The sequence below is a fragment of the Fibroporia radiculosa genome, assembly GCF_000313525.1.
Source record: "Fibroporia radiculosa TFFH 294 genomic supercontigs, scaffold1320, whole genome shotgun sequence".
Lineage (NCBI taxonomy): Eukaryota > Fungi > Basidiomycota > Agaricomycetes > Polyporales > Fibroporiaceae > Fibroporia > Fibroporia radiculosa.
The window spans coordinates 100,859-125,218 of record NW_012133284.1 but is presented as its reverse complement, the minus strand read 5'-3'; the positions used below and the strand labels follow the sequence as shown (position 1 = coordinate 125,218).

Sequence of the window (24,360 nt, the reverse complement as noted above, 5' to 3'; positions counted from 1 at the left end):
CCCCCCCCCAGAATCCTTCCCCTCGCTCGCTTAGCGTGCGCTCGCTGCCAGCGTTTCATCGCCGACGTGCCCTATATAATCGCTGCTGCACGGGACGTCCGAACTCCCCTTTGATCATTCTGCCCTCCAGCCTTCGACATCATCCGAGATGTTGCTCAAATTCTCCACTTCCGATATCTGCCAGACGTCCCTTATCGACTGCGCGACAGGCACCGTCGCCTTTCGCACCACTACCGAACGCCCTCAGCGCCCTCGCACGGGCTCATGGTCCTCTACTAGCACAGCCAGCTCCTCGACGTCGCAGGATCCACTGCCCATGTATTCAGACGACCGCTCTACGACGATCGTGCGAGATGGGGATGAGAACATTGTCGCAGAGATCACATGGCAGGGCCGGTCTGCATCGCTGATACGCGTCGGCGACGATATCGTCAATGGTGCTGCAGAACTGTTTGATGCCGCGTTCGTGAAGATATAGTGCGTGTCAGCGTTCAATCGTATACGAGATGAAATGTCTGATACGCCGATGGACGCTGCAGCCCAGATGAGACCCTGCTTCCTACACGGTTGGAGTACGTATGGCGGTTGACGGCGGACAGTTTAACTGTATGTCCACCCCGCTCTTTTCTTGATCATTGGCACTCAAGCCATACTCAATGGCAGCTCCTCGACGATGACGAAGAGGAAATTGGCGCTCTGCATAAGAACTGCGTCCCAGCCGAAGGCGCACCCAGCACCTTGGTTCCCTGCCCAGCGACCGGCGAGGGGGACGATTACTTGGAGCTCGGATCTCTGCCGTCAGATGAGGTAGTAGAAATGCTCGGTGCGTCCACATCTCCATGTCTTAGTCTTCGGCTGACCCCCGCTTCCAGTATGCTCTCTGCTCCTAGATGACCTCCGTGAGCGCATGTTCTCCGTTGCACGCTATGTCTATGGCTCGAGTCAGAAGAAAGGCCCCCTCGCAAACATCCGCCGGCGGGCATCACGCAGCATGGCGCATCTGCGGGATAGCCTCCGCCGCAAGGCCTCTTCATGATCAAGATCATACGCCACTCCGTATTCGCGCATCCTCACTCGCCTCGAGCTCATCAATCTCGTCATTCTTCTGCTCGGCGAGCTTCACTTCGATTGCTAGTTACAGTATCATTATTATGTCTCCAATCTCCACCAAACAGCGATATCCCTCCCTCATTTGCCACCATAGACTTTGCCTCACAGCTGCTCGTCCTTCGTTTTCGTCGATGTGTTGTTTTTTTGGCCTCCGCGCGCTCTCTCCAACACGCATACATTTTCTGCATCAGAGTCTCGGACGAATCATAATGGAAAAATGTGTACAGTAGTAGGTGTACAATAGCAATGGATACATTTGAAGGTCACCGCATGGAATGACGCCGCGAGTGAAGCTGGCAGACACCCAGTACCAGTAGCGTCAAGCACGAGGGACGGGATGGCAGACGCAGATCGCATGGAAATGGACGTCAGTAGCAGTGTCTAACACCAAACACGATCGGTGCGGGCGCAAGTCCCTGGACCCTGCAGACGTGCGATGCGGGGTTCTCGCGTTCGACTTCGCACATGTAATTGAGGATGGTGGGGTTCGACGTGGACGCGGGCCGGGAGGGGAGGCACCCGGGAGAAGCGGCCCCGAACGCGCGTCCAGCGTTCGGCATACAATGTGCAGAGAGCGGGGAGGCCGGTGACGTATATGTGGGGTTCGCTGGTGTGCAATTACTGGTACGGTCTCGACTCGTCCCTGGGGCCATGATAGATGCGGAGTGGCAGCAGTGGTCTTGGCCAGACCCGGCTCGTATGTTTGTAGAGCATCTGGAGAAAGAACGCTGCAAAGACGTCGTGCATGACACAGACAGACCAGGAACCGGCGAGCGCGAAGTGCTGTACCGCAGAGACTCGCCGGTGGGCGCGCGGGGGGCCCGGGTGCGCCTCGAGGCTTGGGGCTTCGGACTGTGATCGCTAGGATTCACTTCGCCTCCCGCGTCGAAGGCTTGGAGTGGACCGTCGGCAGCGCGCACGACGATCGCATGTCGGGTTTGGAAGGCGGACTGGAGTAAGGCGTGTGGCCCGCGTCGTCCCGCGGGAGCAAATTCGTCGATCCGCGGACAAAATCGCATAAGGATTAGGTATGTATACTCGTAGTTCGGGCTTGGACGCCTACCACAATCCATGGACCAATCGACAGGCAGATATTCCCCCGCTCCAGGCTCGCACGAAGCAGGTTCATAAGAAGGAGATGTAGGAATAGCCTGTCTGAGCTTCCGGGGATTTGTGCGGCGTAGAAAGTAGTGACATCTCGAAAAGGAATAGTGCGTGAAGTGTGAGGAGGCCGGATGGGTGCTCGGCACGGTGCAGGAATAAGTGGATGCGGAACAATATCCTGTGAGCGGTGGACGCGGCGGGATGTGGACGGTCGTCCAGCGGCGACCGTCATCCTCGGACTGGCGAACAGAAACTTGTGGGTACTTTCGTGTTATCATTTCGTGGTTGCCACCAAGGGATGATGTACATGCCCAGAGATATTAGTAATCGCTGCGACTCTGTCCTTGTGCGATTCGCGCCGAGTCCGCGACGGTGTGGATACGTGTAAGCCACGGTGAATGAAAACCAGAGAGACTCATCAGACCTCGGCAGGTGACTGCTTTGCGCCTCCACCACGGTCTGATGCATTGCTGCTGCCTGGATGGTGGTGTCACTGGTGTGAGATGAGCGCGAGGAGCTCGGAGGAGATCCGTTGCCCTCGCCGGGAGAGCTGTGCAAGCGGATGGATTGGGACGCCATATGAATGAAGAAATTCATCGAAGAGACACCGTGGCTGTGAGCGGGAGACTCATCGCTGCCGAATGAGCCTCCGTGCAGGCTCGGACGGGGAAAACGCTGTTGGATACAGCAACATTTAATATCGGTCCGTTCATCGAAACTTGAACATGCTAAGGACCGAGCCTGTGAGGGGGACGGTCTGAGTGTTTGATTATTGAGGCGATTGTCGCGGCGTTCGAGTCAGGATGGACCCAGTCGAAGAGATCTTCGAGCGTGTGAGGGAGATGATATGGGCGTCTGTTCGATCGGGCGATGCAGGTAAGATTTTGCAAGCAACGAACGGATCAGTGGCCCTCGCTCGCCCACCGCCTTCCTGTCTCCCTTTCCCCATCGCCGTTCGGTCGCCGAAACCTATCTGACTCGGTGCTCAGACGGTGGCCGCACGAGGTTCACCAGTAAATATACGACACGACTGTGGTCTCTAAAATCTCATCGCTCATGAACAGAGGAATTGCAACACAGCGACGGTGCGCTCCGGAGATCGTTTCTCGCAAGTGGTAGCGCTGACTACGAGCCGTCGGCGTTTGTTTTGCAGGCTGCCGCGTGTCGGGCGTCTGGCCAAAGGTGTCTAGGCAGGCACGCCCAACTAAGTTGATCCTCCTCCCTCTTCTCTTCTCCGGCAGCAGCGTGAGTCCTCAGCACGCGGAGTCAGGCTATGCATCCACCGCGGAGGGCTCGGACGCACCGTGCATGGACGCTCGACATGCCATCATCAATCTTTGGCTGCCATCCCATCCCCAGGCCGACAGGTATAAAGCACAGCTACTGCCCGCCGTCTCCCCTCATCTTCCCAGCTTCCACTGGTCCTCTCAGCGCATCTTCCCCTCCCTTCCTCACATATATTACCTGCCATCCTGCATCCTCCACGAACATCATCATTCTCCATGGCATCCACCAGCACTCAGATCGACCTGTCTCACCACCTCTCTATAGAGGCCCGCGCTCGCAAGCCTAATCCGATGAAGGCCATTGCAAGATTAGCGAGAAGAAAGCCCAACATGGTGTCGCTCGCAAACGGTACGAATCATTCACAGTCGTCCTGCTGTCAATACTCATCTGGACGCACCGCAGGCGACCCACACTCATCTCTGTACCCCATCAGGCGCATATCATATCAAGTCGCATCTGTTGCCGAGAAAGACCCCGTCGGGACCTGGCGCAGAGCGGGACCCGCCGCGCGCTCGCAGACAATTGCGTCGGACCGCGTCCTGCCTGTCAAGTCTGCAATGCAGTACACGAACGGAGCGGGGCTGGTTGAGACACAGCGCGCGATCACGGAGCTCACCGAGTTCTACCACAAGCCACACGATCACGTCTGCACCCTGACAATCGGCAACGGGGACGGCGTCACAAAGTGCTTTAGGCTGCTGGGGAGCCCCGGAGACCATTTCCTCGCCGACGAGTTTTCGTTCAGCTCGCTGACGAATGCGGCGCTACCGCAGGGGATCAAATGGGTGCCCGTGAAAATTGACGATGGAGGACTGATCCCGGAGGAGCTCGAGCGGCTTATGGAGAACTGGGATGATAGGCGGGGACCGAGACCGCACGTGCTGTACACAGTGCCGTGAGTACTATGGGGAGCAGCAAATTAATGGCCGTTTTCTAACCTCGATTGCAGATGTGGACAAAATCCATCCGGATCGACGCTGACGATGGAGCGGAGGAGGCAGATATACGAGCTGGCGCAGCGATTCGACATCATGATCATCGAAGATGGTGAGTCCAAGCGTCTTGTCATGCATGTATGCGCGTTCTCATCGTGTCTCTCTCCAGACCCATACTACTTTCTCCAGTACACATCTCAATCGTCCACCCAAGCGCTCACGCCGTCCTTCCTCTCCATGGACGTCGACGGACGTGTGATGCGCGTCGACTCGCTCAGCAAGGTTGTCGCTCCAGGCACACGCCTCGGATGGATCACCTCAAACTCCCTCTTCCACGAGCACCTGATCTCGCTCACTGACTCCTCGACGCAGCACGCGCACGCGTTCGGGCAGATCTTCCTCGCCGAGCTGCTTGGGCCCGATGGGTGGGGTGTTACCGGGTTTGATGCATGGGTGCGGTCGCTGCGGGATGAGTACCAACGGCGGCGAGACTTCTTCTTGGACTTGTTTGCGCGGGAGGTGGGCGTGACGGGGTTGGCGAGCGCGGGCCCATGCGAGGCTGGGATGTTCATCTGGGCGCGGATTCACGTCGAGCGTCATGCGCGGTATCAGAAGGTCCGCAGCGTGACGGGCGCGCGCACGAATTGCAAGGAGCTGATGGAGGAAGTGTTTGAGCGGTGTGTAGAGGCGGGGCTGCTTGTGATGCCCGCGTCGGTGTTCATGCTGGAGACGGACGCGAAGTATGCCGATGCGCAAGACCCAATTGATGATGTGAGTTGACTGATGATGGGTCTTGGAATGTGGATAGCTGACTTAGACTTCTTGTGTAGCGATTGAACTACTTCCGATTGACATTTGCTGGGACGGAAGAGGCCATGGAAGATGGTCTGGCGATCCTTGGCCAGACGCTGGTGGAGTTCTTTGCAGACGCAAAGACAGAACAAAATTGAGGATTCATCTACTTCTAATAGCGTCACGGGGGCATAACACTATCTTATAATTGGTAATTTGCTATATAATGGTGGCTAATGCATCCATTAAGAACTATTTATCATCGCATTATCGTTGTATCGATCTCTTGTAGCACAGTACGCATGCAATAGAATTCCGCGCCATTGAATACATATTCGACTGAATTGTCATGTGCACTTCTAATTGCATATTGGATGCATGAGGGTAAACAAGGTCAGGATCGCAATTATTATTCCGACTTTTTTTTTGGCGTGCTGCGACTAGGGTGAAGTTAGGAATATGATACTCGAATCTGTTCTCATGAGATGCGGTCTATTTTCGTCCGTGATATGGCGTAGTTCATTCAAGCGCGGTATGTTTATTTTCGACAAGGGGCTTTCTTTCAGTGATCAACGTTGAACTTGAGCGGTTTCCTTTTCTGGGTCGACTGATCGACCTGGGTGGCTACTAGCGTGTTGCCCCCAACTTGAAGCTTTTGCCAACTCAGTGCGTTATCGATCCCCTCTTCTTATTGTTATATGTGAGTTCGTTGATTACATTCCCGGCTCTTTCTACAGACTTGCTTACTAAAATGCTATTTGGCGACTCCTAGTGGTGACTCGTGCACTGTGCAGAGTCTCTGCCATATTTTCTAGCGGATGGTCAACAGCCGTGCCAGTTATCTTCTGTATAGCATTCAATACCAAGTAAATGTTTTGCCGAAACTGTATCAACTCATCGTAAGTGACTTTGTGCATACCTACGAACGCAATCGAGCAGCTAACGTGCATCAGCACTAGATCCAATGAACTTCCTAGATCTCAACGATGATGTCCTTGACGCCATCGTGTCCTACCTTTCAGCCGAGGACGCCCTCTATCTGTCGAGCACTTGTCGAAGAGTGCATGATATAGGCGCTCGCAAAGCACTCGCCCGCGTGTCTATACTCAACAACAACGGGAGGTTCATGTCATTTGGTGCATGCGTGCTCTCCAAGATCTCGGACCGCTCGACATATTTGCGCGAGCTTCACGTGTCTCTAATCGACACTTCGAGAGAAGGCGAATTTGACAGTGCATCCCTTATTCTTGCACGCGTCCTACGACGATCGCAGAATTTGCGGATCCTCGTCCTGCGTCTGACCGAGATCTTGATCGAGAATGCGCCTGTAGTTGCCAGAGCTGTGGGCGACATGAACAATCTTGTGGTGCTCGAGTTGCACCATGCGGGTTGCGACAGTATCAAAATGCTCTCCAAGGTGCGAAGCCGACTCGACAAACTGGTCGTGCGATGCCCTTCATCGTTTACGATCAGCAATCGGCGGCTGCTCCCCCACATCGGGCACATTCGGAGCCTGCGATCCCTGGAGATAAATGGGATGCGATTCGAAGAGAAGCTGCATCCGCAGCTGATCTGGAAGGGCATGCGTACGTTGCGCCTGGAGTCTTGCAAGGCTCCGATGACACTTATTGTGCATTCATTTCCCAACCTTCGGACTATCCATCTGGACGGGATCCTACGATGGCACGAGATGCCTAATGTGGATCACTGCTGGCCGAGCCTGGACGAACTCACTGCGGAATCCGCTGAAGATCTTATTGGATGGCCGATTACTTGTCCGGTGCGTTCGGTGTCGTATAGGGCTCTCATCAATACCACACACGACTCGGAGATTACGTTCTCGCAAATCAGAAGGATGAAGCCTATCGCCCTCTCGCTGACTATGAAAGATGCCCTCACGAACTGCTGGGCGGAGCTGGTGCAAGACCGTCAACGACTCAGGTCGCTTTCTCTCTGCCTCGTTGAGCGTGAGGGATTTGCCAACCTCGACGCGAATTTCAATATGCCGATCTGGATGGTGAATAGTCGTGTCCTATGCCGCTGATCTGCTTGTGCTGAACTTACTTGTGCAGGAATATGTGCTACCGGTTCTCAAGAGGTTGAAGATTATCTTTCTCCGTATCTGTGTTTACGGGCTCTATCACCCAGAACCCACTATAGCAGAGACATTCCCCGATGAGATTGTGCAGTCGTTGCCTTCCCTTCGTTGTCTGGCCTTCGGCGTGGATCCGTCAATCATGCGTTGGTGGCAAATCATCACCAAAGATAACGGGGAAAGAGAACGCAGGCCGATATCGCCAGCGGTGGGGATACGCGTGAAAAATTATCTGTCGTCTGAAGTTTTCGAAACATCTATGGCATTCGATGGTATGTGGTTATGTACTGTCGTGGCTAGTTTTAAAACTCACACTTAGGGTTGGGTTTCAATTGTCTCTCAGAGTCGCTTTTCGAATTCAACGACTGAGTTAAGTCAGTATAGTCGGCACTCGAGCAAGGTGATAGCTACTTACTGATATATATTCCCCGCCGACGAATGTATGTTTCTAATGTATCGCATTAAACTCCATCTTTCCTACACGTTAAAATTTCAGTCTCGCGGATATGCCACACACTGTGTCGTGTTGATTTTCCTGCGGAGATCTCAATTTTTCATGCATACAAATAAAAATATAATGCTTGTGTGCACAAAGAGCCGAGGTGGCTCGGGCCGGCCTCCAAAGCGGAAGCATTTCCTTGCCAAATGCGCGTCCAGCGCCAACATTTGATTACATGAGCCGTTCTAGTTTCCGAAGCTCTAAGCGCGTGCCAAGGGGCCACTGGCAGTACCACAGCCTCTCCGAGTGATTAAAATTGAACGTTTGAACGCTGAGACTTGAGACTGAACCAATAGTCCTTACGATCATTTAGCCTCCGGCTGTCGTTTCTTTCGTTTCTTTCGTCGCGCTTGCCTTCTTACAGAGACTCTCGGAAACACGATTACAGAATCGTCGAACTTCAATTTCGTCATCTTGCGATCGAATCTACCAGTAGTCTTGGTCGACGAAGGTGGCATTGTGAGTAGTATGCTTGAAGTGTATTTTGGAATTTATACCCATCACTATTTTCAAGCTCTTGTCGGCATGAAATTTCTAGACCTCAATGCCGACGTTCTCGATACCATCGCATCCTACCTTCCCTCCAGAGATGCTTTAAGCCTGGCCGCGACGTGCAAAGGAATTCACTTCATTGCTATGCGTCATACTATCCGTAGCGCTGTCATACATGATCATACGCAGCTGGCACGATTTTGTGCTCACATGCTCTCAGATATCTATGGGCGACTGTCATATCTTCGAGAACTCCATATATCGGTAAACAACATCTCCAGCGATTCATCAAATAATTATCCTGCGCTCTCTGCTGTTTTAGGAGCCTCCCATAATCTGAGGTCTCTGAAAATAATGCACACTGAGGGGCTACTGACAAATGCCCCTCAACTTCAAGATACTATAACATCTCTGCGTAAACTTGATACCGTTGAATTTATCTTTGGAGGGGATCGGTCGGCCGACGTAATCACCCGTATGCGCAGCTCGCCGAGGCATCTTCTCTTTCATTGCTCATTCACGTCGGCTCCTCTCACGCTGCTCACGCGGCTCGGCAACCTTCAAAATCTGCAATACCTTAATTTGCACTCTGCGAAGATCCCAGTGCCGACGAAGTCTGATGCACATGCATGCTTCCCAAGCGTGCAAGATTTACGACTGTATTCTTGCTCTGGGGTGGTATCCAGTCTTGTCCAGATATTCCCAAACCTTCGAAGTCTGTGCCTAGGCAATGTCTGGCTGACACAAACGAGCCACACGGAAGCAATCACTGACTGTTGGCCTCGTCTTGACAATTTGTCTGTAGAAAGTCCGCGGGACTTGAACCAGTGGAGAATCTCGAGTCCTGTCATTTCTTTGGTGTACCACAGTGCTATCTATGCCGACGAGATAGAATATGCCTGCATTGGAATTCGAAACACGAACCCGATCGTTCTTTCGTTGACAATCACGGAGACGTTTGTTGAGGTTTGGACGGACGTTATCGAGGGTAACCCCCGCCTGAGGGTTCTTCATCTCGACTTTTTCGGTCTGCGCGCTCTGTGGATGTGGATAGTAAGTCTCGGATCAACCTCGTCCTCGAGTCAAGACTGACGGCCTGTATTGAGGATGTCATCCTTCCTGTGCTCGAAAAATCACACTTAATTCTGATCCGCGTTCGCATTATTGAAGCTTTTCCTGCTCAAGAAAGAGAGGAAGTACAGACGGATGCGGACAAATATTCTTCTTGGATCTCCTGGTCAATCCCAAGTCTCCAATATCTAGCATTTGAAATCGGCTCATCGGAATGTGGCCTCGTTGAGTCGAAAAGACATGTTTTCTGGTGGCGTATTACCACAGGCGATGGTGGACGCTTCCCGACGCCTATATCGAAAGAAATAGGAGAGCGAATAGAGGATTACACGACTTCCGTTGCTTTCGAGTCGTCCATGACGATTGACGATGCGTTTTTCGCCTAGAGCTTTGAATCGTTGTACGTTCATTGGTAGTATTGGCGCGATTTCCCCGTTCTGATCGTTTCTCAATCACAGACCTTGCTACCGGAGGGAACCGGTGACATCAGGTTTACGCAGTTGCTCCTCGTACGTTGTATGTCGTGTACTGTATATGGCGAAATCTTTCTTGCGCATCTCACGCGTCAGATGCGAATATTTGATCAATAGACGTCGCTATCGGGTTTTCATGGGTTAGCTCGAGATCTCGGTCCCTCGCTCTTGCCTTCAATATCCTTCGGAGGGACTTTCTTTAGAGGTATGTGTGAGCCTCTGATCCTTCATTATATAATTTGATTTCGATTGGTATGAGCAAGTGAAATTTTTTATAGGAGCCGTCACCAAGTTCAATTTATCATTTGTATTTGAAATGTATTCGCAATTATCTAGGCCGTCCTGCAAGTTCGGATGGCCTTCTGAGAAAAAGAGTTGGTCTACATTAGGCGATGCCACCAACTGCTTTAACTCGTTTGTTGATTCGTCGCTTATTCCCCCCTACAGCCAAGCAAGTACAGCCCAACATCGAACACTTATGATGACGTTTACTCTTGCTTCAAAATATACTATGACTTCTTCACAATATACTTCTCCCACCCGACTGTTTCCAATTCATTCACTTTCGCGAGTACTTCGTTTTCTAGACCCTTCAAATATGCGTCCATCGCATCGACCAACTCGGGCATACCTACGGCAAGAACCCGCACTGCTAACAGCCCGGCGTTCATTCCGTTGTTGATGGCCACAGTCGCGACGGGAATGCCCCTCTGCCAATATTGAAGAGTGCATTAGTAATCACATGGCGTGCAGCACCATACGAAAGCACATACCGGCATCTGCACAATACTGTGCAACGAATCGACCCCATCTAGGGAGCTACCCTTCACTGGCACGCCGATCACAGGTAGGGCCGTCAGCGCTGCGACCATCCCAGGTAAATGCGCGGCGCCGCCCGCACCGGCGACGACGACACGAAGCCCACGAGAGGCGGCAGCGCGTGCATATGTGACGAGGCGGTCCGGTGTGCGATGCGCAGAGACAATCGTGAGCTCGTACGGCACGGCGAAACGGTCGAGGATGCGTGCTGCGGGGAGCATCACGGGCAGGTCCGAGTCGCTACCCATGATGATTCCTACGAGCGGCTGGCGGTGCGCGAGGCCCGCGCCTGGCATTGGCGGGACTGGCGCGTACATATTGATTTCGGCCAGATCGCTGGGGGATGGGGGAGAGGAGATAGAAGGGAGACGTTCGAGGAGGGGACGCAATCTGTGTCGCGCTTCAGCGTCTGAGCCGGCAACGAGGGTGATGTGTCCCATCTTGCGGCCCTTGCGACAGTCGGACTTGCCGTAGAGGTGCACACGAGCTCCGGGTACGGCGAGGGCGTGATTCGCAAGGGCAGTGACCTCGTGCATGTCGTTGGATGCGCCGATGATGTTAAGCATGATGGCGGAGGGGACTTTGAGTGCGGTAGAGCCCAGAGGGAGGGAGAGGATGGCACGGAGGTGATTTTCATACTGTGATGTCTCACATGCTTCGATAGTATAGTGGCCAGAGTTGTGAGGTCGCGGCGCGATCTCGTTCAAGTATACAGAGCCGTCTTCTACGAGGAACATTTCGACACCAAAAACACCAGCTCCTTGGAAAGTGTGGACAGCCTTCTCCGCAACAGTTCGGACGCGACATAGGACCGCAGGGTCGGGGCTACGTAGAGGTGCAAATACCAAGTGACATATATTTTCTTTGTGCACCGTCTCGACCGCCGGGTAGGAGCAGACTTCGCCGGTGGCGGAACGGACGACCATGACCGCAATCTCTTTGACAAACGGTACCCATCTTTCCGCATACAATGGTCTGTCCCCAAGGAAAGACAATGCCGCGTCAATCTGTTCCGGCTCACGGATCACAAAGTTGCCCCGTCCGTCGTACGCGAGAGTCCGGCTTTTGAGCATGAGAGGCAGTCCGAGCTTGTCGATGGCTACCCGGACTGCCTCAGGAGTTGAGTCTACACGAATAAACTCCGAGACGGGGAGGGCGTGTGCGGAGAGGTGTTCTTTTTGTATGAATTTATCTTGAATGATCCGGATAGTAGACGGACTTGGATGCACCCCGAGAGGTAGTGTGCCCTGCACCTCGTCAAGCACAGCGGCGTCGACGTGCTCGATCTCTACAGTGAGCACGTCGACCTTTGCAGCGAGCTCGCGGATCTTCACAGGATCCGCGAAGGATCCGTCCACATGAGACAGACCTGGACGCCGAGGAGCAACGAGCTGTTTCGCGGGCGTGTGGTCACCAGCATCGAGGATGACGACGTCGACGTTGAGTAGAGACGCTGCAGCTGCTAGCATACGACCTAGCTGGCCGCCACCTGCATTCCGAGAGCCGGGGAGTTGAGCGGGATGAAGATGAAAAGAAATATGAGGGCTTTGAAGCACATCCGATCAGCAAAACCATCGAGCGGGCGACGGGTGAGAGCAAAGACCCACTCCCACCTAATATCCCAACTACTTTATCCATCGTGACCACTGTTTCCGTACAGCTAGGAGGAGGAGAAAATAAAGTTAGATTCGGCGTGGACAACTCTGTCTTGGGCGCCATATCTAATCTTATCGGCCCGTGTCTCAGGCTGCTTGCTCATCTCTCGCTCGCAGCGACGACGAGCACGATGGTGGCCCCGCCTGCAAAACCGACTCTACCTCGAAAACGCAACAGAAAACGAAAACGGCGCGCTGTCTCGTCCTCGTCCTCAGATGATTCAGATGATTCCGACTCGGATGCACCAAAGCCAGCAGCCCCTGCTCCTCAACCCTCCGTCCCTGCAGCATCTTCATCCAGCTCTTCCGACTCTTCGTCAGACGATGACTCGGATGACGACCCGCGCCCTCCTCAGATACACAAGGAAGTAGAGATAGATCATCACCTTGCACATACCCGGCCTCGCTCTCCCTCGCTCTCCCCTCCTCCCACCGCCGTTCCTGCTTTTCTTCCTTCGCAGGCTCCGGACCAACAGTCTGAACAAATCCTCAGAAATCGCTTCAGGAAATTCTGGATGTCGTCCGTGGCGGATGCGTTCAGAAATGACCTCGAAGAGATTCGCAAAGTGGGTTTGTTTTCCTGGGTCTGCATCATATGGACTAACGTGCCTTTAGGAGCCGAACATGTCCACATCGCGTCTTGCGCTGCTCATCGACTCTCTCGCTTCTGGAGCAGACGTCTTCACCGCTTCGACCCGAGGGCGCGGCACTGACATCAACGAAATGGAGGTTGTGCTCGACGATTCTCCTTCGTCATGACGAATGTAGCGCTATTCACGCAAATTTACTTTACCGATCCTCTTCAGGACAAAAGTAGTTTATACAGATACCGCACCATAATATCAGTTGGTCACAGCATATCCCTGCACACACGACTTCGAATCATATTCGAGTTTCTGTAAGTGTATGTTTTCATGCATCTAACTTCTGATTTTCCTACTTTGATTTCACCCCAGCAGTGGCTGTGCCAATAGTGATACACCGATAAGACCTGGGCTCTCTAAGTGACCACAAACCCTGCTACAGCAAGACTCTCCGGGATCCCAGGGAGTCTCTGACATGTCTGTAGAATTCCGTCTGTGCTTTCTTGTGGGATCCCGGGATTTCATAAGGAACACGCCTGATCGTGGTCATGTCAGAATGCTCCCCCCTACCTCTTTCCTCACCCATTCGCCCATTTCACTGCCTGCCTGGCCCACCAGCGAGCGCCATACCAGCATCCGCGGTGTCAACTCATCCCACGCCTCGCGCATTTCACGCCCACCATCCGCCGTCATTGCAATGCGCCACAGTGCCTCCGTGCACTCGCCCCAGTCAGCCAACTCGACCGCTGGAGACGCTCTGAAGAGTACGTGTGCGTGGTATGGAGGAAGCCGATGCTTCGTGGGGGGTATTTGATTAGCCCGCTGCGTGACGCGATTCATTACGGGGACGATCAGACTACCTTCGGCGGCCTTCAGCCAGCGAAGAGCGCGCGCGAGCAGCGATGGTAGCCGTGTAACAGGGCGACCGGGGAGGAGGCTGAGCCGGAGGGTGGCCTGCACGACGCAACAAAACCCACCAGTATTACAGTCTATATTCGGGATTTGTGTTACCAACACGCTCTTGTGATGATTATCATCAATCTCAGAGGATAAACACACCTGCACTGTCCAACACGCTCATGAGACACCGAGCGAGGATGGAGCGCCATTCTCCACTTGTGGACGTCTCCAGTTTGACAAAGTCTGCAACGACAAGGATGTTCTCCAAGATCCTGGCCCACGCTAAGCTCTCTCCGTCGCGTATGCCGCGTAGCTGAAGCTCGATCCATGATAACAAAGACGATTTAAGTATTAGAGACGTTGTTGCGCGTGTATGACACGTCACGTTCGCAAGGAACTGTATCCCTCACCATGTCAACAGGACGACGTATGACGCCACAGATGCAAACCCGACACGCACCTCGAGAATCCCGCGTCGCAAATTGGCATCCCGGCTCTCGCTTTGCAATAAGCTTGCAAGTAAGTCCCACGTATGCCGCCTCTTCAGCACTCGCCACTCGTCGCCTCCGACCATCCCATCCGCCAGCAGCCGTATCATCCACGCACGCTCTTTCTTCCACTGATCTGACGAGCTGTAGAGCATTCCAAACAGCATTGGTACGTCCCCCGTGTCAAAGACAGGGCGTTGCAAGAGGAAGCGTGCAGTCAGCGGGTAGATGAAGTATGCGGGGTAGAAGACACCGCGCAGGGCGTGTGCAAAGAGAAGTGTCGTGTATGCCGGGAGGCGCGGAGCGTCACCGTCCCCCGGAGATGGGAGAGCGTCACGAACAAGATCTAAGATGTGGGTCACGAAAGACTTCTCTTGGATATCAGCTTCCTGCGGCGTCATTGCTCGTCAGTCGACTAGTAAAAAATGTGCAAACGTGAGAACGCACCTGGAGCTTTTTGTACAGAGCCGCGAGCTGCGATATGGCCATCGTCCTCCGCGTATTGTCCTTGGCGGACATTTCGCAGATAAGCAAGCTGACGACGTTGGTCCTGAATGTCTGCACCCAACCCAGGGCCGATGAGGGGGGTTCGGCCGCAAGCATTTGGGCAAACAGTAGGACAACAAACGTCGGGTCGTACAACTGACGATCCAAATCATGATCCTGCCACATGCTGTCTTGCGAACGTCGCATACGGGGGAGAGTGAGACACGTCTTGAAAATGCGGCTCGGATCTAAGCTTTGGATGGCATCGAGTGAACTGCTGGACCGTATGCCTTGCGTGGACGACCAGTAGCTGAAGAAACCGGCCACAGATGCCTTCCTGGTCGTCTCGAACAGTTGGAAGATAGAAAGGAGTTTGCGGTCCGCTTCTGCCAAAGAGCCCGCATACAGTCTGACCAACGGTTCAACGTGTGTAGCTTGGCAAGTGTTCGTGGGATGTAAATGGAAAAGTGTATGCAGGACTAGGATGATAGCGTCTCGCGGAGATGTTGCACTCGAATCCGAGGTAATCAATGCACACAGGGTGAACAAGTCGGGTCGTTGAACGATGTTTTGTAAAAATCTATTCACCGTCGCAGGCTGACAGATTTGAGCGTATGCCAATTAGGTGGGGATGGGACACCAACTCACTTTCATCCGAGTGGTTTCAAAGAGCTTTTGAAGTAGACATAGGACCTCATAGTGCGACAGATGTCCATCAATGATGGCCGTCACGACAGGTTCTGCAAGATGACTTTTGACCGTCGACGCATACGGGAGAAGGAACGCTGCAACAAGATATATAGCTTAGTACCTTGTCGTTATGAAAGGAGTAAACAAACAGCTCACTAAGCTGGCGTAAAACTTCGCTTTGCTCCTCAGATAAATCGCTGCCTCCAGATAGCTCTGGAGCTGCCCACCGAAGTCCGGCATCCACAAGGCTGTCGATAGTTTCAGTAACACTAGGTATCTTCAACCGAGCCAGCTGCCCGACCAGATCCAGAATTTGTGGTGAAAGAGGACGCCTCCCCGATACTTCGGACTCTTTGTGCAAAGCTGAAAGTAGTGACGGCCGAATCGATGGTAGTTGTCGTAACATGATAATAACGCACTCGGTGCAGCTTGCGCTGCCCTGGATCGAATAACTGGACGTCTTCCCTAGCGCAATAGCACGTATAATCCGAGAGAAGTGCGGTACGAAGAACTCTACATCCCCCTCTTCAGCTGAGCTGCCAGCATCCAGGAGGCAGTATATGACCCGTGCGAGATGATCAGGGGCACATTCAGCCGGAGATTGAGTATGGAGCCACTTCATCACTACATCTCTAGCACCCGATTGCATATATAACTGCCCAGTGACGATGTCCACTGTCGAATGTGACCACCGTTCCGTAGCTAGGAATTCGTGGACATCAATTGTGTCGGGCCCAGCAGCAGCGAGCGGCGGCCATTGGTCTTGGGCCTTGGCGACCACGTTGAATAGCTTGCCCTCATGAATATGACCCATTGGGAGCCCGTCGTGACAGAGAGCGAGCATACCCTGACATGAGATGGCGACAACCTTCTGGAGAGGATGCGAACGCGGAAAAGAGGAGCTCAGGGCTAGAATACCGGATCGCCGAGATGTCAATAGCCGAGGGCTGGATGACGACAGAGGTATGATTGCTTTAACAAGGTCGTCAACTAGCAAAATGGGAGGGTCGGATTGAGAAGTAACCACTTCATGTGTTAAATGATCGAGAAGAGAGAGTAGGTCGTCCTGCGTCATGAATTTGAGCCACAGCCCAGCCGGGAAGCTCTGCATAAACGAGTGAGATGACCGTCAAAAAGCTGGAAGACCCTGACGCACTTGGCCATCAGTCATACCACCCATACGCTCCTTGATGTTCATTGCCCACTGATGGCTATATTCAGCGAGCAAATCGGCTATGTCGCTCAAAGGACTGGAGAAGGTGGTCATCAATATTTCTCGACCTGCACATTCATGTTGAGGATTTTGGAAATTGAATAGTAAATGGCATAATCATACCTGCTTCTATGACTGAGGGCAGGGGATCCGTGAGGTAGCCGCGCACGGCCTCCAGACGGAAAACATACCGTATTAGGTCCACGACATCGCTTCGGTTTAGTGTCGCTCGCGCAGCAGAGATCACAGAGGCTAGCAGCATCATCAAAGGCGTGAAGCTCGGATCTCTTATGCCATGAGATGGTAGCCTATGAACGACGAGCATTGCTGCTCGCTGCATTTCGAATAGAGTAGGCTGTTTACGCGTCAAAGAATCGGCTAAAATCTGGCGCGATTGCGAGTCGGAGATGACATCTGCGCTTGCGTGGAAGAGCAAAACTTCAAAGTCAAATCTGCAGGATGGAATTAGCAATGGTAATATATCTTCGCAGAAAGCTGCGCACACAGTCATCAGCCCTTTGATCTGGACTTCATTGTTCCAGCAAATCCAGATTGAATGTTGATCCAATTTTATAAATCGGATGAAGTCTTCGAGAGCCCTTTTGCTCAAATTCTCCAACGTCAGAAAGAGCCTAGTAATATCAGCGCGAATCGGTAGCTCCACTAGACGAAACCAATCAATAAGTTGATATGCCAATGTAAGTCTCATTGTTGGCTCTACTGCTGCAAGGTTTGCCATTAGTACGCGATGCAACAAGCACGATGCAAGTATCACCTACAAGTGGGTAAGTCCTCAACTTTGGCAAGAAATTCCTCGACAGTGACGTCACCAGTGCCCATTGCGTCTTCGGCGTATGATTGGAGCCTCGTGAGGTCTGCTCCTCCCATCAATCCTAGCTCACGCATTATGCCTGAAGGCAAGGACTGATCTCGGCAGGAATCATAGTGCGGTCGCACAATGGTCACGACCCTCCCAGCAATTTGCGACAGGATACCCAAGTTCAACACCTTGCTAGATAGCTTTTGGATAAGCATCCGCACAAAAGTCACAATGGATAGCGTGTGAGAATCAGACAACAGCCTCCCTCTCATCTTGATATTGAGCTGTTCCAAGACGGTCATCACCAGCGGACTTGGGAGGTAACGAGGGTCGTCGGAACCACGGGATATAGTCTCACCATAGCTGTTTTCATCGCCTTCGATCAGTTCTGGCACGATATTTTCCAACTCCTCGATATATAAATGTGGCGTTTTAGCACAACGTTGAGCGCAGCCATCCAGGAATGTGATCACATCATTTTTCTCGTCTGTCAGCGACGACCCGTCCGGAGCCCGAGCGTCTGTATAACGAATTGTGTGCGGAAGAGACTCCAGCCATATCGAGACTTCATCCGCATGGTGTTGAAATAGAAGGCTCTGGGAGAGAACGCGTCGAAGGAGAGACGAGATGGCTTCACGAGTGGCTGAACTCTCGGAAACTGTGTACAACCTCAAGAGTACATGAAAATTGCTCGAGGAACCTAACCAAATGGTTCATTCAGGCTACATAAAAAACCAATGCCAGACAAACCTGTTTTCCCAGCCCAGTTGAATTGTTCGCTCTCGCCCAACAACCTCAATGTGTGGAGCTGGCGGAGGGCATCAAAACCCAGTATTGTGCTTGAACCCGAGGCGTTGATCGACCAATTACCGTGCTGGAACCCGGCCAAGAGTTTACCAACATCGAAACGCGCTTCTGCCACAAGCATAGGCAATGAACGGTGATACAGCCACAACAGTCGCTGTGCACTCTCGGAAAGTAGTGCTGATTGGGTATCGTTGGTCGCTTGCTTGGCTGGAAGTTTGATGCTCTCGAGTGTATCCGAATTAGAGACACTCGGAGTTGTGCTTGCAGCTTCATTCGATCGCTGAGAAAAAGCCACTATGACTTGGAAATCGGGTACCCTTCTTCGAACTTCTCTTTCAAGTTCGCGACGCCGTGTATGCCATAACCCCTCTTCATCTTCTTCTAGAGCCTCTCCAACCACCTCAAGAGAGCCCACGACGGCTTGATACTTTAATAGGCATTTGGCCAGTGCCAGCGCACTGCAATGCCTGACGAGGCCCGATGAGGACTGTAATCCACGAGACAGGTGTGTCTTGATGTTCACCGATGGGAGAATATTCTCGACAACAGTGTTGAGAGGCGGTGGAACAGGTTGGTACGAAGTTTGATCTCGGCCATCCGATAGCAGGAAGCTGGGCTCAGGAACAGGTAGAGAGATTACAGATCCGAAGAATGCAATGTTGGTGAGCCATTTCGAGGACAGGCGAGGTTCCAATGTTAGGGAGGCTGAGGACCAATATCTATCAAGAAGTCAGTGAAATGAGAATACGGCGGTGGTCGAAGGTTCTTACCCGGACACTAGCTCCGGACATGACGACAAAATTTTCAGGGCGAGTTCTTGCTGTCGTAAATCCTCGTTGACCTTCAGCGACCTTAGTACATTGGCTAGAATCTTGTTGTGGACTCTCCCGCATCTACGTGGTGTATCATTATCCACCATCTCATCATCGTGGCGAGGGACGTTTTCATTAGTATCGAGCTCACGAGGGTACCAGCCTTTATCCCTAAAGCAAACTCCAATACCTGGATGCGTGCATATAGCAAGCAAGAAGTGGTGGACTACATCCGCAGGAACATGCTCGGGATCGTTGTCCTCAGCTTCGGCACGTTCATATATTCTGGTCAACTTCGGCGGTCATCAATATAGAAAAATAGAAGTCACTCAGACACGAATTACCTGAGCTAGTACGGACTCGTTGAACAAGGCAATTTTTGCTGTCCGCGGCACCTTCGGATCCAACCAGATGCCAGTCCAGCACACCTCAAGGACTCTTCGAATAAGTACGTGCTGGTCTTGATACAACCCCTTGAATAGAGAGCCAAATGTGTCGCGGCGTTGCTCGAGAAAGGCCGCTTTCGTCGCGCTTGCTGTAGTATTGTCGACAAACGATAGCAAGAATAGGACAAAAAGAGTTCGAATGTCTAGAAAATATTAGAATGCGCATTGACAAAAGATGTCAAGACTAGCACTGAGACCTACCTGGACGAGCGATGATATCGGCGCTAAAATCAGGCTTGCCTTTGCGTCTCATATGCAGCAACTTGAGAAGCGACTAGACAAACATCAATCTGGGACGTTGGACTCGCGACTTTCCACAATCACTAAACCCACCTTCGTTTCCCATGCAAAAACCTCAAATACGTTCCGACGCTCCCTGCCACCGGCAAAAGTAGACATACTGTTGAACATTTTCAGAGTCACAAGCAGTAGCTCGTTGTGCGAGCCTCCCAGATAGGAATTGAGTCGCTGCGACCATTGTGACGATAGCAGCGTTTTGAGAATTGGTTGCGCCAGGCCATGATATAGATAATGCGAAGACAAGAGTGTTAGGACTGAAGAAAGTACGTTGATTAGAAGCGCTGTCAGGGACATTTGCCGCTGCAATTGATATCAGTTGTCGGGGAGGAAAGAAAACGAATATCATGGGGCGGGTCTACGTACCAGACTTGCGTTTTCCCATATATCAAAAATCCGCCTCGCTCCGGACGAGACCTCCAGCCATGACTTCACGAGCAATATACGTTCATCGTTTGCAGATAGCGGAGATTCGTCGTGTTTGACAGTAAGCTGGTTACGGAGAGCAGTCAAGGCTGCAAGGAGGGTGTTTAAAGGTCATAGACGATGCCTGTAACTTCACTATTGCTTACCTGCAACAAGTCCCGCCTCGTCCTGAGATTCGAGGCCACGCTCAATATCCCCCGCATTAGCGAACTTATAGCGCTGTTCAGATGTGCCTGTTTTGAGATTGTCTACGGGAGTTGCTCCTGGCTTTCTACGAACCGGTTGCGGCATGCGCATGAAGGCTCGGTTCCTACACCATAGACTCAAGAGTCTACAGGGTAACTCAGTAACTGCACAAATTCAATTTCTCTCGCACGTGATCTGTCGCGACACTTGACCAATCGACGCGACTCGGAGTCTGCCGAATCCAAATGCGGGGTAAATGCGGGGTTACGTGCTCGAAGCAGACTCGCTGAGCGGCAACTGCAAAGAGATATCAACTTGAGTGCTATTGTGCTGCTGTCAGCAACTCTTTTGAAGCTGGTGCAGCGAGACCCTCGGCAAAACTTGGAGACATTGGCTATCTCTTTACAGATTAGACAGCAAGAGCCAGACATGACATTGGCAGGTACGAGTCCAGATACTGCTCCTAGTAGGAGGCTCGAGTCCTCACCAGTGGCGATCTTCAATATGACCGGTTGCAGTAGCAGCTATCATGAAGTCTTTCCGCCCCACGAAAGAAAGCTTTCCCCCAAACGACGTACTATACAGACTACAGGTGCCACAAGGGATTCCTGTGTACAAACATCCACTGGTACTGTGACGATCATTGCCCGGGCTTTATACAAGTCGCTTCGTTTCTCACACATGTGCCATCAGAACCCCCTTGCATTTCTGCTCAAGGCTGCTCAGATCTATCCAGATAAACTCGCGATAGCTCATCCAGACCGCTCGCATCCAGTCTTCTATTCCTACGCCGTATGGTATGCGTGACCCCACATCACTAAATATCTGCTCATCGGGTTCCTTAGGACTCAGCGGGTGCAAAACCTAGCATACGCTTTAATACAAGCTGGTATTTCACCTGGAGATCGGGTCGCGGTCCTTGCGCCAAATTCGTGAGTACGCGTTAATTGCCGGCTTGTACGTCAAACGTCTGACGCTGAGCATTGTGTAGACCGTTAATAGCTGGCCAGTTTTCTTCATTCTTGGTTTTCTTTTGATGGTATGCTGAAAATCTTGACTCCAGATGCGCATCACGGCGTTCTTGCTGCTCGCGCTGTCATTTGCCCGATCAACACGCGTCTCACTTCCCAGGAAGTCGCGTATATAATTGAGCACAGTGAGGCGAAGTTGATTCTCGTCGACCGCGAGCTCGTGCATCTCGTTCAGAACGCTCAGATACCCATTATCGTTTCGGAGGACTCGGGGAGAGCGGGTGACCCGTATGAAGACTTCTTGACCAACGGAAGGAAGTTCAGCAGGGAGAAAGGGTGGGCGGGACTAGCATGGGAGAGCAATGAGGATGCACCCGCTGCACTCTGCTACACGTGAGTCTCGATTATATTGGTGAACAGATTTGGTCTCAAGCTCTGATCAGATCAGGGACAACAGGTAGAGTGCGTATGCTTCTGTGAGTATGTGGGCATGTAGCTGACCCTTCATATAGCCCAAAGGTGTGGTTACAACATTAAGGGGAACATACCTTGCTGCTATTGCAAACGCCTACGAGACAAGGTATCACAATGTTAAACTCCGGTTCTGGTGCCCGTTTCATTGACAGCTGCGTAGACTAGATAAAGACTCAGCGTATTTATGGTGATTATCAGACATATGGATGATTCATCCGGGAGCTGATTTACATCAATTTGGAAGGATTCTACCTATGTTCCATGCATGTGGCTGGACCTTCCCATGGGCAATTACCTTTGCCTCTGCACTACAGGGGAGTATTTGCATTTAAAATCTGTGTTCAATTCTAATTATACATCGCTGAATGTAGATTACGCTTAGAACGGTGTCATATCCTCACATTTGGAACCATCTCTTGAACTCAGGGATAACTCATTATTGTGGTGCCCCAACTGTACAGGTACATATTGTTGCGCATGCGTATTACTCGCAAGGATTGATACCCATTTTCTAGATCGGCTTGTTAAACGCGCCTGAAGCGAGACCATTGAAAGCTCCAGTGGTCGCTGTGATTGCTGGGTCAGCTCCGACTGCTCATTTGATTGGTGAATTGGAGAAGAATAATATACAGCCTGTACATGTATATGGCTTAACGTACGTACACATTACTCCCAGTGCGACCGTGTTACGCTAAGTATCGATCGTATGAATGGCAAAGTGAGGTGAGGCTCTGAAGAGGTGTTGTTGTCTTTCCGTCTAGTCTCATCATCTCGCAGACATACGGTCCATTCACCCGCTGCTACGAGCAATCATCTTGGGAAGGCCTTTCTCTGGACAAACGTGCGCGGCAGCTCGCACGACAAGGCATAAGCTTTGCAACCTCCGATGATGCCCGTGTCGTGTACCGATCTGAGGCAGATGACCCTACCGATGTGCATTCCTGCCTCGTGGACGTGCCGAAGGACGGAAAGACAATAGGTGAGATAGTAATACGAGGAAACATTGTGATGAGGGAGGTATGTCTTTGATAATGGCCCCACCGAAGCTTTATGCGTAAGATACTGATTCTGTGACGATGAATCAATAGTACTTCAAGGATTTTGAGGCAACACAAAAGGCATTTCGTGGAGGGTATTTCTGGACAGGTGATTTAGCAGTTGTGTATCCGGACGGGTACATCGCAGTCTGTGACAGGAGCAAGGATATCATAATATCTGGTGGAGAGGTGTGCAGATCACACAAGACTATCAAAATTAAGCAATTAATCACATATTATAGAACGCCTCAAGTCTCGCTATTGAGCAAGGTCTGCAACTGATTCCGGCCCTTCAAATAGGAGTCTGTCTGACCCGGTCTGCTATAGAGCTTGCGACTCATCCTGACGTTCTCGAAGTCTCTGTAGTCGCTAGACCGCACGCGCGCTGGGGTGAGCGTCCCATGGCATTCGTAACTCTTCAACCTCAGGGCGCTCCGAAGTGGTCAGGACGCCATGACGCATTCGTCGATGACCTGAAGAAGCATGCACGGACGCGACTACCAGGATTCGCCTGTCCAGAGTGGGTCGAGATTGTAGATGAGTTGCCAGTGCGTATACCTGTGCTTCTCATCATCACTGTAGCGGTTGATGCTGTTCTGCTCCTAGAAAACATCAACGGGAAAGATACAAAAAGTCGTGCTGCGCAAAATCGTCGCTAAGCTATAACCGCCTATGTCATCATAATTGATGAGCTCAACTTTTCAGGACATGAATATATACGTATTTACACTTTGCTATTGCGGGTGCTTTTACAGCTGTTGAATAGCTTTGTGCTCGCGAATTCCATAGTCGTTTTTTAGAATTGAAACTTAACGTGTCGTGCTGTGCAACGCGCACGTGAATTCGGCGTGATCGCGACGGGTGTGATGTGAGCGCCCGACTGTGGCGGGGTGTTTGTCGCTCTTTGGCTGGTGTTTTCTTGTTCTGAACCACCTCGGCGACCTCGAATCCGACGTTGAGCAGATTGGGCAAGATTCTCTCTATTGGCTTTTGCGTTGTTCTCGCTGGACGATACTAGCTTTACAGTCCTGGACTCTGCCCACTGCGGTCCTGGACACGAGTAGACGTGACAAGTCGCGACTTTGGTATGGCACCACGGCGCACGCAACAATCCCATAGAGTATCTTCGGTTCCCGACGTCGCCATTGTGTCCCGCAGAAAGCTCCAGTCTCGACGCGCGCAAAATCTCCGTCGACGCGTATCGACCTGCGCCAACTCTTGCGACCCGTCCAGCCTTGGTTCCCACGATTCTGTCGCGTCTAGTAGTCCTCCGAGTTCCCATCGTCCGGCTCTGGTCCCCCTGCCGTGCAATATGCGACGTTTACCATCCCGCTCTGGTCTTTCTCGAAAGGACAGCGTACGAGAGGAACTAGAAGAGTGCCAGATCCATA

The 24,360-nt window shown here is 52.0% G+C and overlaps 7 protein-coding genes across 7 annotated transcripts; 5 read left to right on the top strand and 2 right to left on the bottom strand.

The window, feature by feature from the left end:
• Positions 1–148: 148 nt before the first annotated feature.
• On the top strand, positions 149–1,036 carry FIBRA_02558 (uncharacterized protein; the record flags this gene model as incomplete). Its single annotated transcript, XM_012324417.1, has 4 exons — positions 149–477; positions 540–606; positions 664–823; positions 873–1,036. The coding sequence occupies 4 exons, from the start codon at positions 149–151 to the stop codon at positions 1,034–1,036; spliced, it is 720 nt and encodes a 239-aa protein (XP_012179807.1).
• A 2,680-nt stretch (positions 1,037–3,716) lies between these two features.
• FIBRA_02557 (uncharacterized protein) lies at positions 3,717–5,386 on the top strand (the record flags this gene model as incomplete). The annotated part of the gene is made up of 5 exons (XM_012324416.1): positions 3,717–3,849; positions 3,904–4,396; positions 4,451–4,548; positions 4,606–5,207; positions 5,267–5,386. The coding sequence occupies 5 exons, from the start codon at positions 3,717–3,719 to the stop codon at positions 5,384–5,386; spliced, it is 1,446 nt and encodes a 481-aa protein (XP_012179806.1).
• An 806-nt stretch (positions 5,387–6,192) lies between these two features.
• FIBRA_02556 (uncharacterized protein) lies at positions 6,193–9,771 on the top strand (the record flags this gene model as incomplete). Its single annotated transcript, XM_012324415.1, has 4 exons — positions 6,193–7,245; positions 7,301–7,595; positions 9,120–9,367; positions 9,421–9,771. 4 exons carry the CDS (start codon positions 6,193–6,195, stop codon positions 9,769–9,771), a joined length of 1,947 nt encoding a protein of 648 aa, XP_012179805.1.
• Positions 9,772–10,367: 596 nt separating this feature from the next.
• On the bottom strand, positions 10,368–12,146 carry FIBRA_02555 (uncharacterized protein; the record flags this gene model as incomplete). The annotated part of the gene is made up of 2 exons (XM_012324414.1): positions 10,368–10,568; positions 10,632–12,146. 2 exons carry the CDS (start codon positions 12,144–12,146, stop codon positions 10,368–10,370), a joined length of 1,716 nt encoding a protein of 571 aa, XP_012179804.1.
• Positions 12,147–12,463: 317 nt separating this feature from the next.
• On the top strand, positions 12,464–13,091 carry FIBRA_02554 (uncharacterized protein; the record flags this gene model as incomplete). Its single annotated transcript, XM_012324413.1, has 2 exons — positions 12,464–12,898; positions 12,948–13,091. 2 exons carry the CDS (start codon positions 12,464–12,466, stop codon positions 13,089–13,091), a joined length of 579 nt encoding a protein of 192 aa, XP_012179803.1.
• A 371-nt stretch (positions 13,092–13,462) lies between these two features.
• FIBRA_02553 (uncharacterized protein) lies at positions 13,463–20,598 on the bottom strand (the record flags this gene model as incomplete). Its single annotated transcript, XM_012324412.1, has 16 exons — positions 13,463–13,905; positions 13,976–14,213; positions 14,277–14,693; positions 14,752–15,387; positions 15,439–15,575; positions 15,637–16,585; positions 16,637–16,761; positions 16,817–17,416; positions 17,473–18,213; positions 18,264–19,039; positions 19,091–19,425; positions 19,477–19,721; positions 19,780–19,852; positions 19,912–20,178; positions 20,242–20,390; positions 20,448–20,598. The coding sequence occupies 16 exons, from the start codon at positions 20,596–20,598 to the stop codon at positions 13,463–13,465; spliced, it is 6,282 nt and encodes a 2,093-aa protein (XP_012179802.1).
• A 418-nt stretch (positions 20,599–21,016) lies between these two features.
• Positions 21,017–23,628, top strand: FIBRA_02552 (uncharacterized protein; the record flags this gene model as incomplete). Its single annotated transcript, XM_012324411.1, has 10 exons — positions 21,017–21,115; positions 21,181–21,284; positions 21,333–21,419; positions 21,498–21,851; positions 21,902–21,920; positions 21,971–22,048; positions 22,710–22,949; positions 23,021–23,158; positions 23,212–23,239; positions 23,297–23,628. 10 exons carry the CDS (start codon positions 21,017–21,019, stop codon positions 23,626–23,628), a joined length of 1,479 nt encoding a protein of 492 aa, XP_012179801.1.
• Between the last annotated feature and the right edge of the window lie 732 nt (positions 23,629–24,360).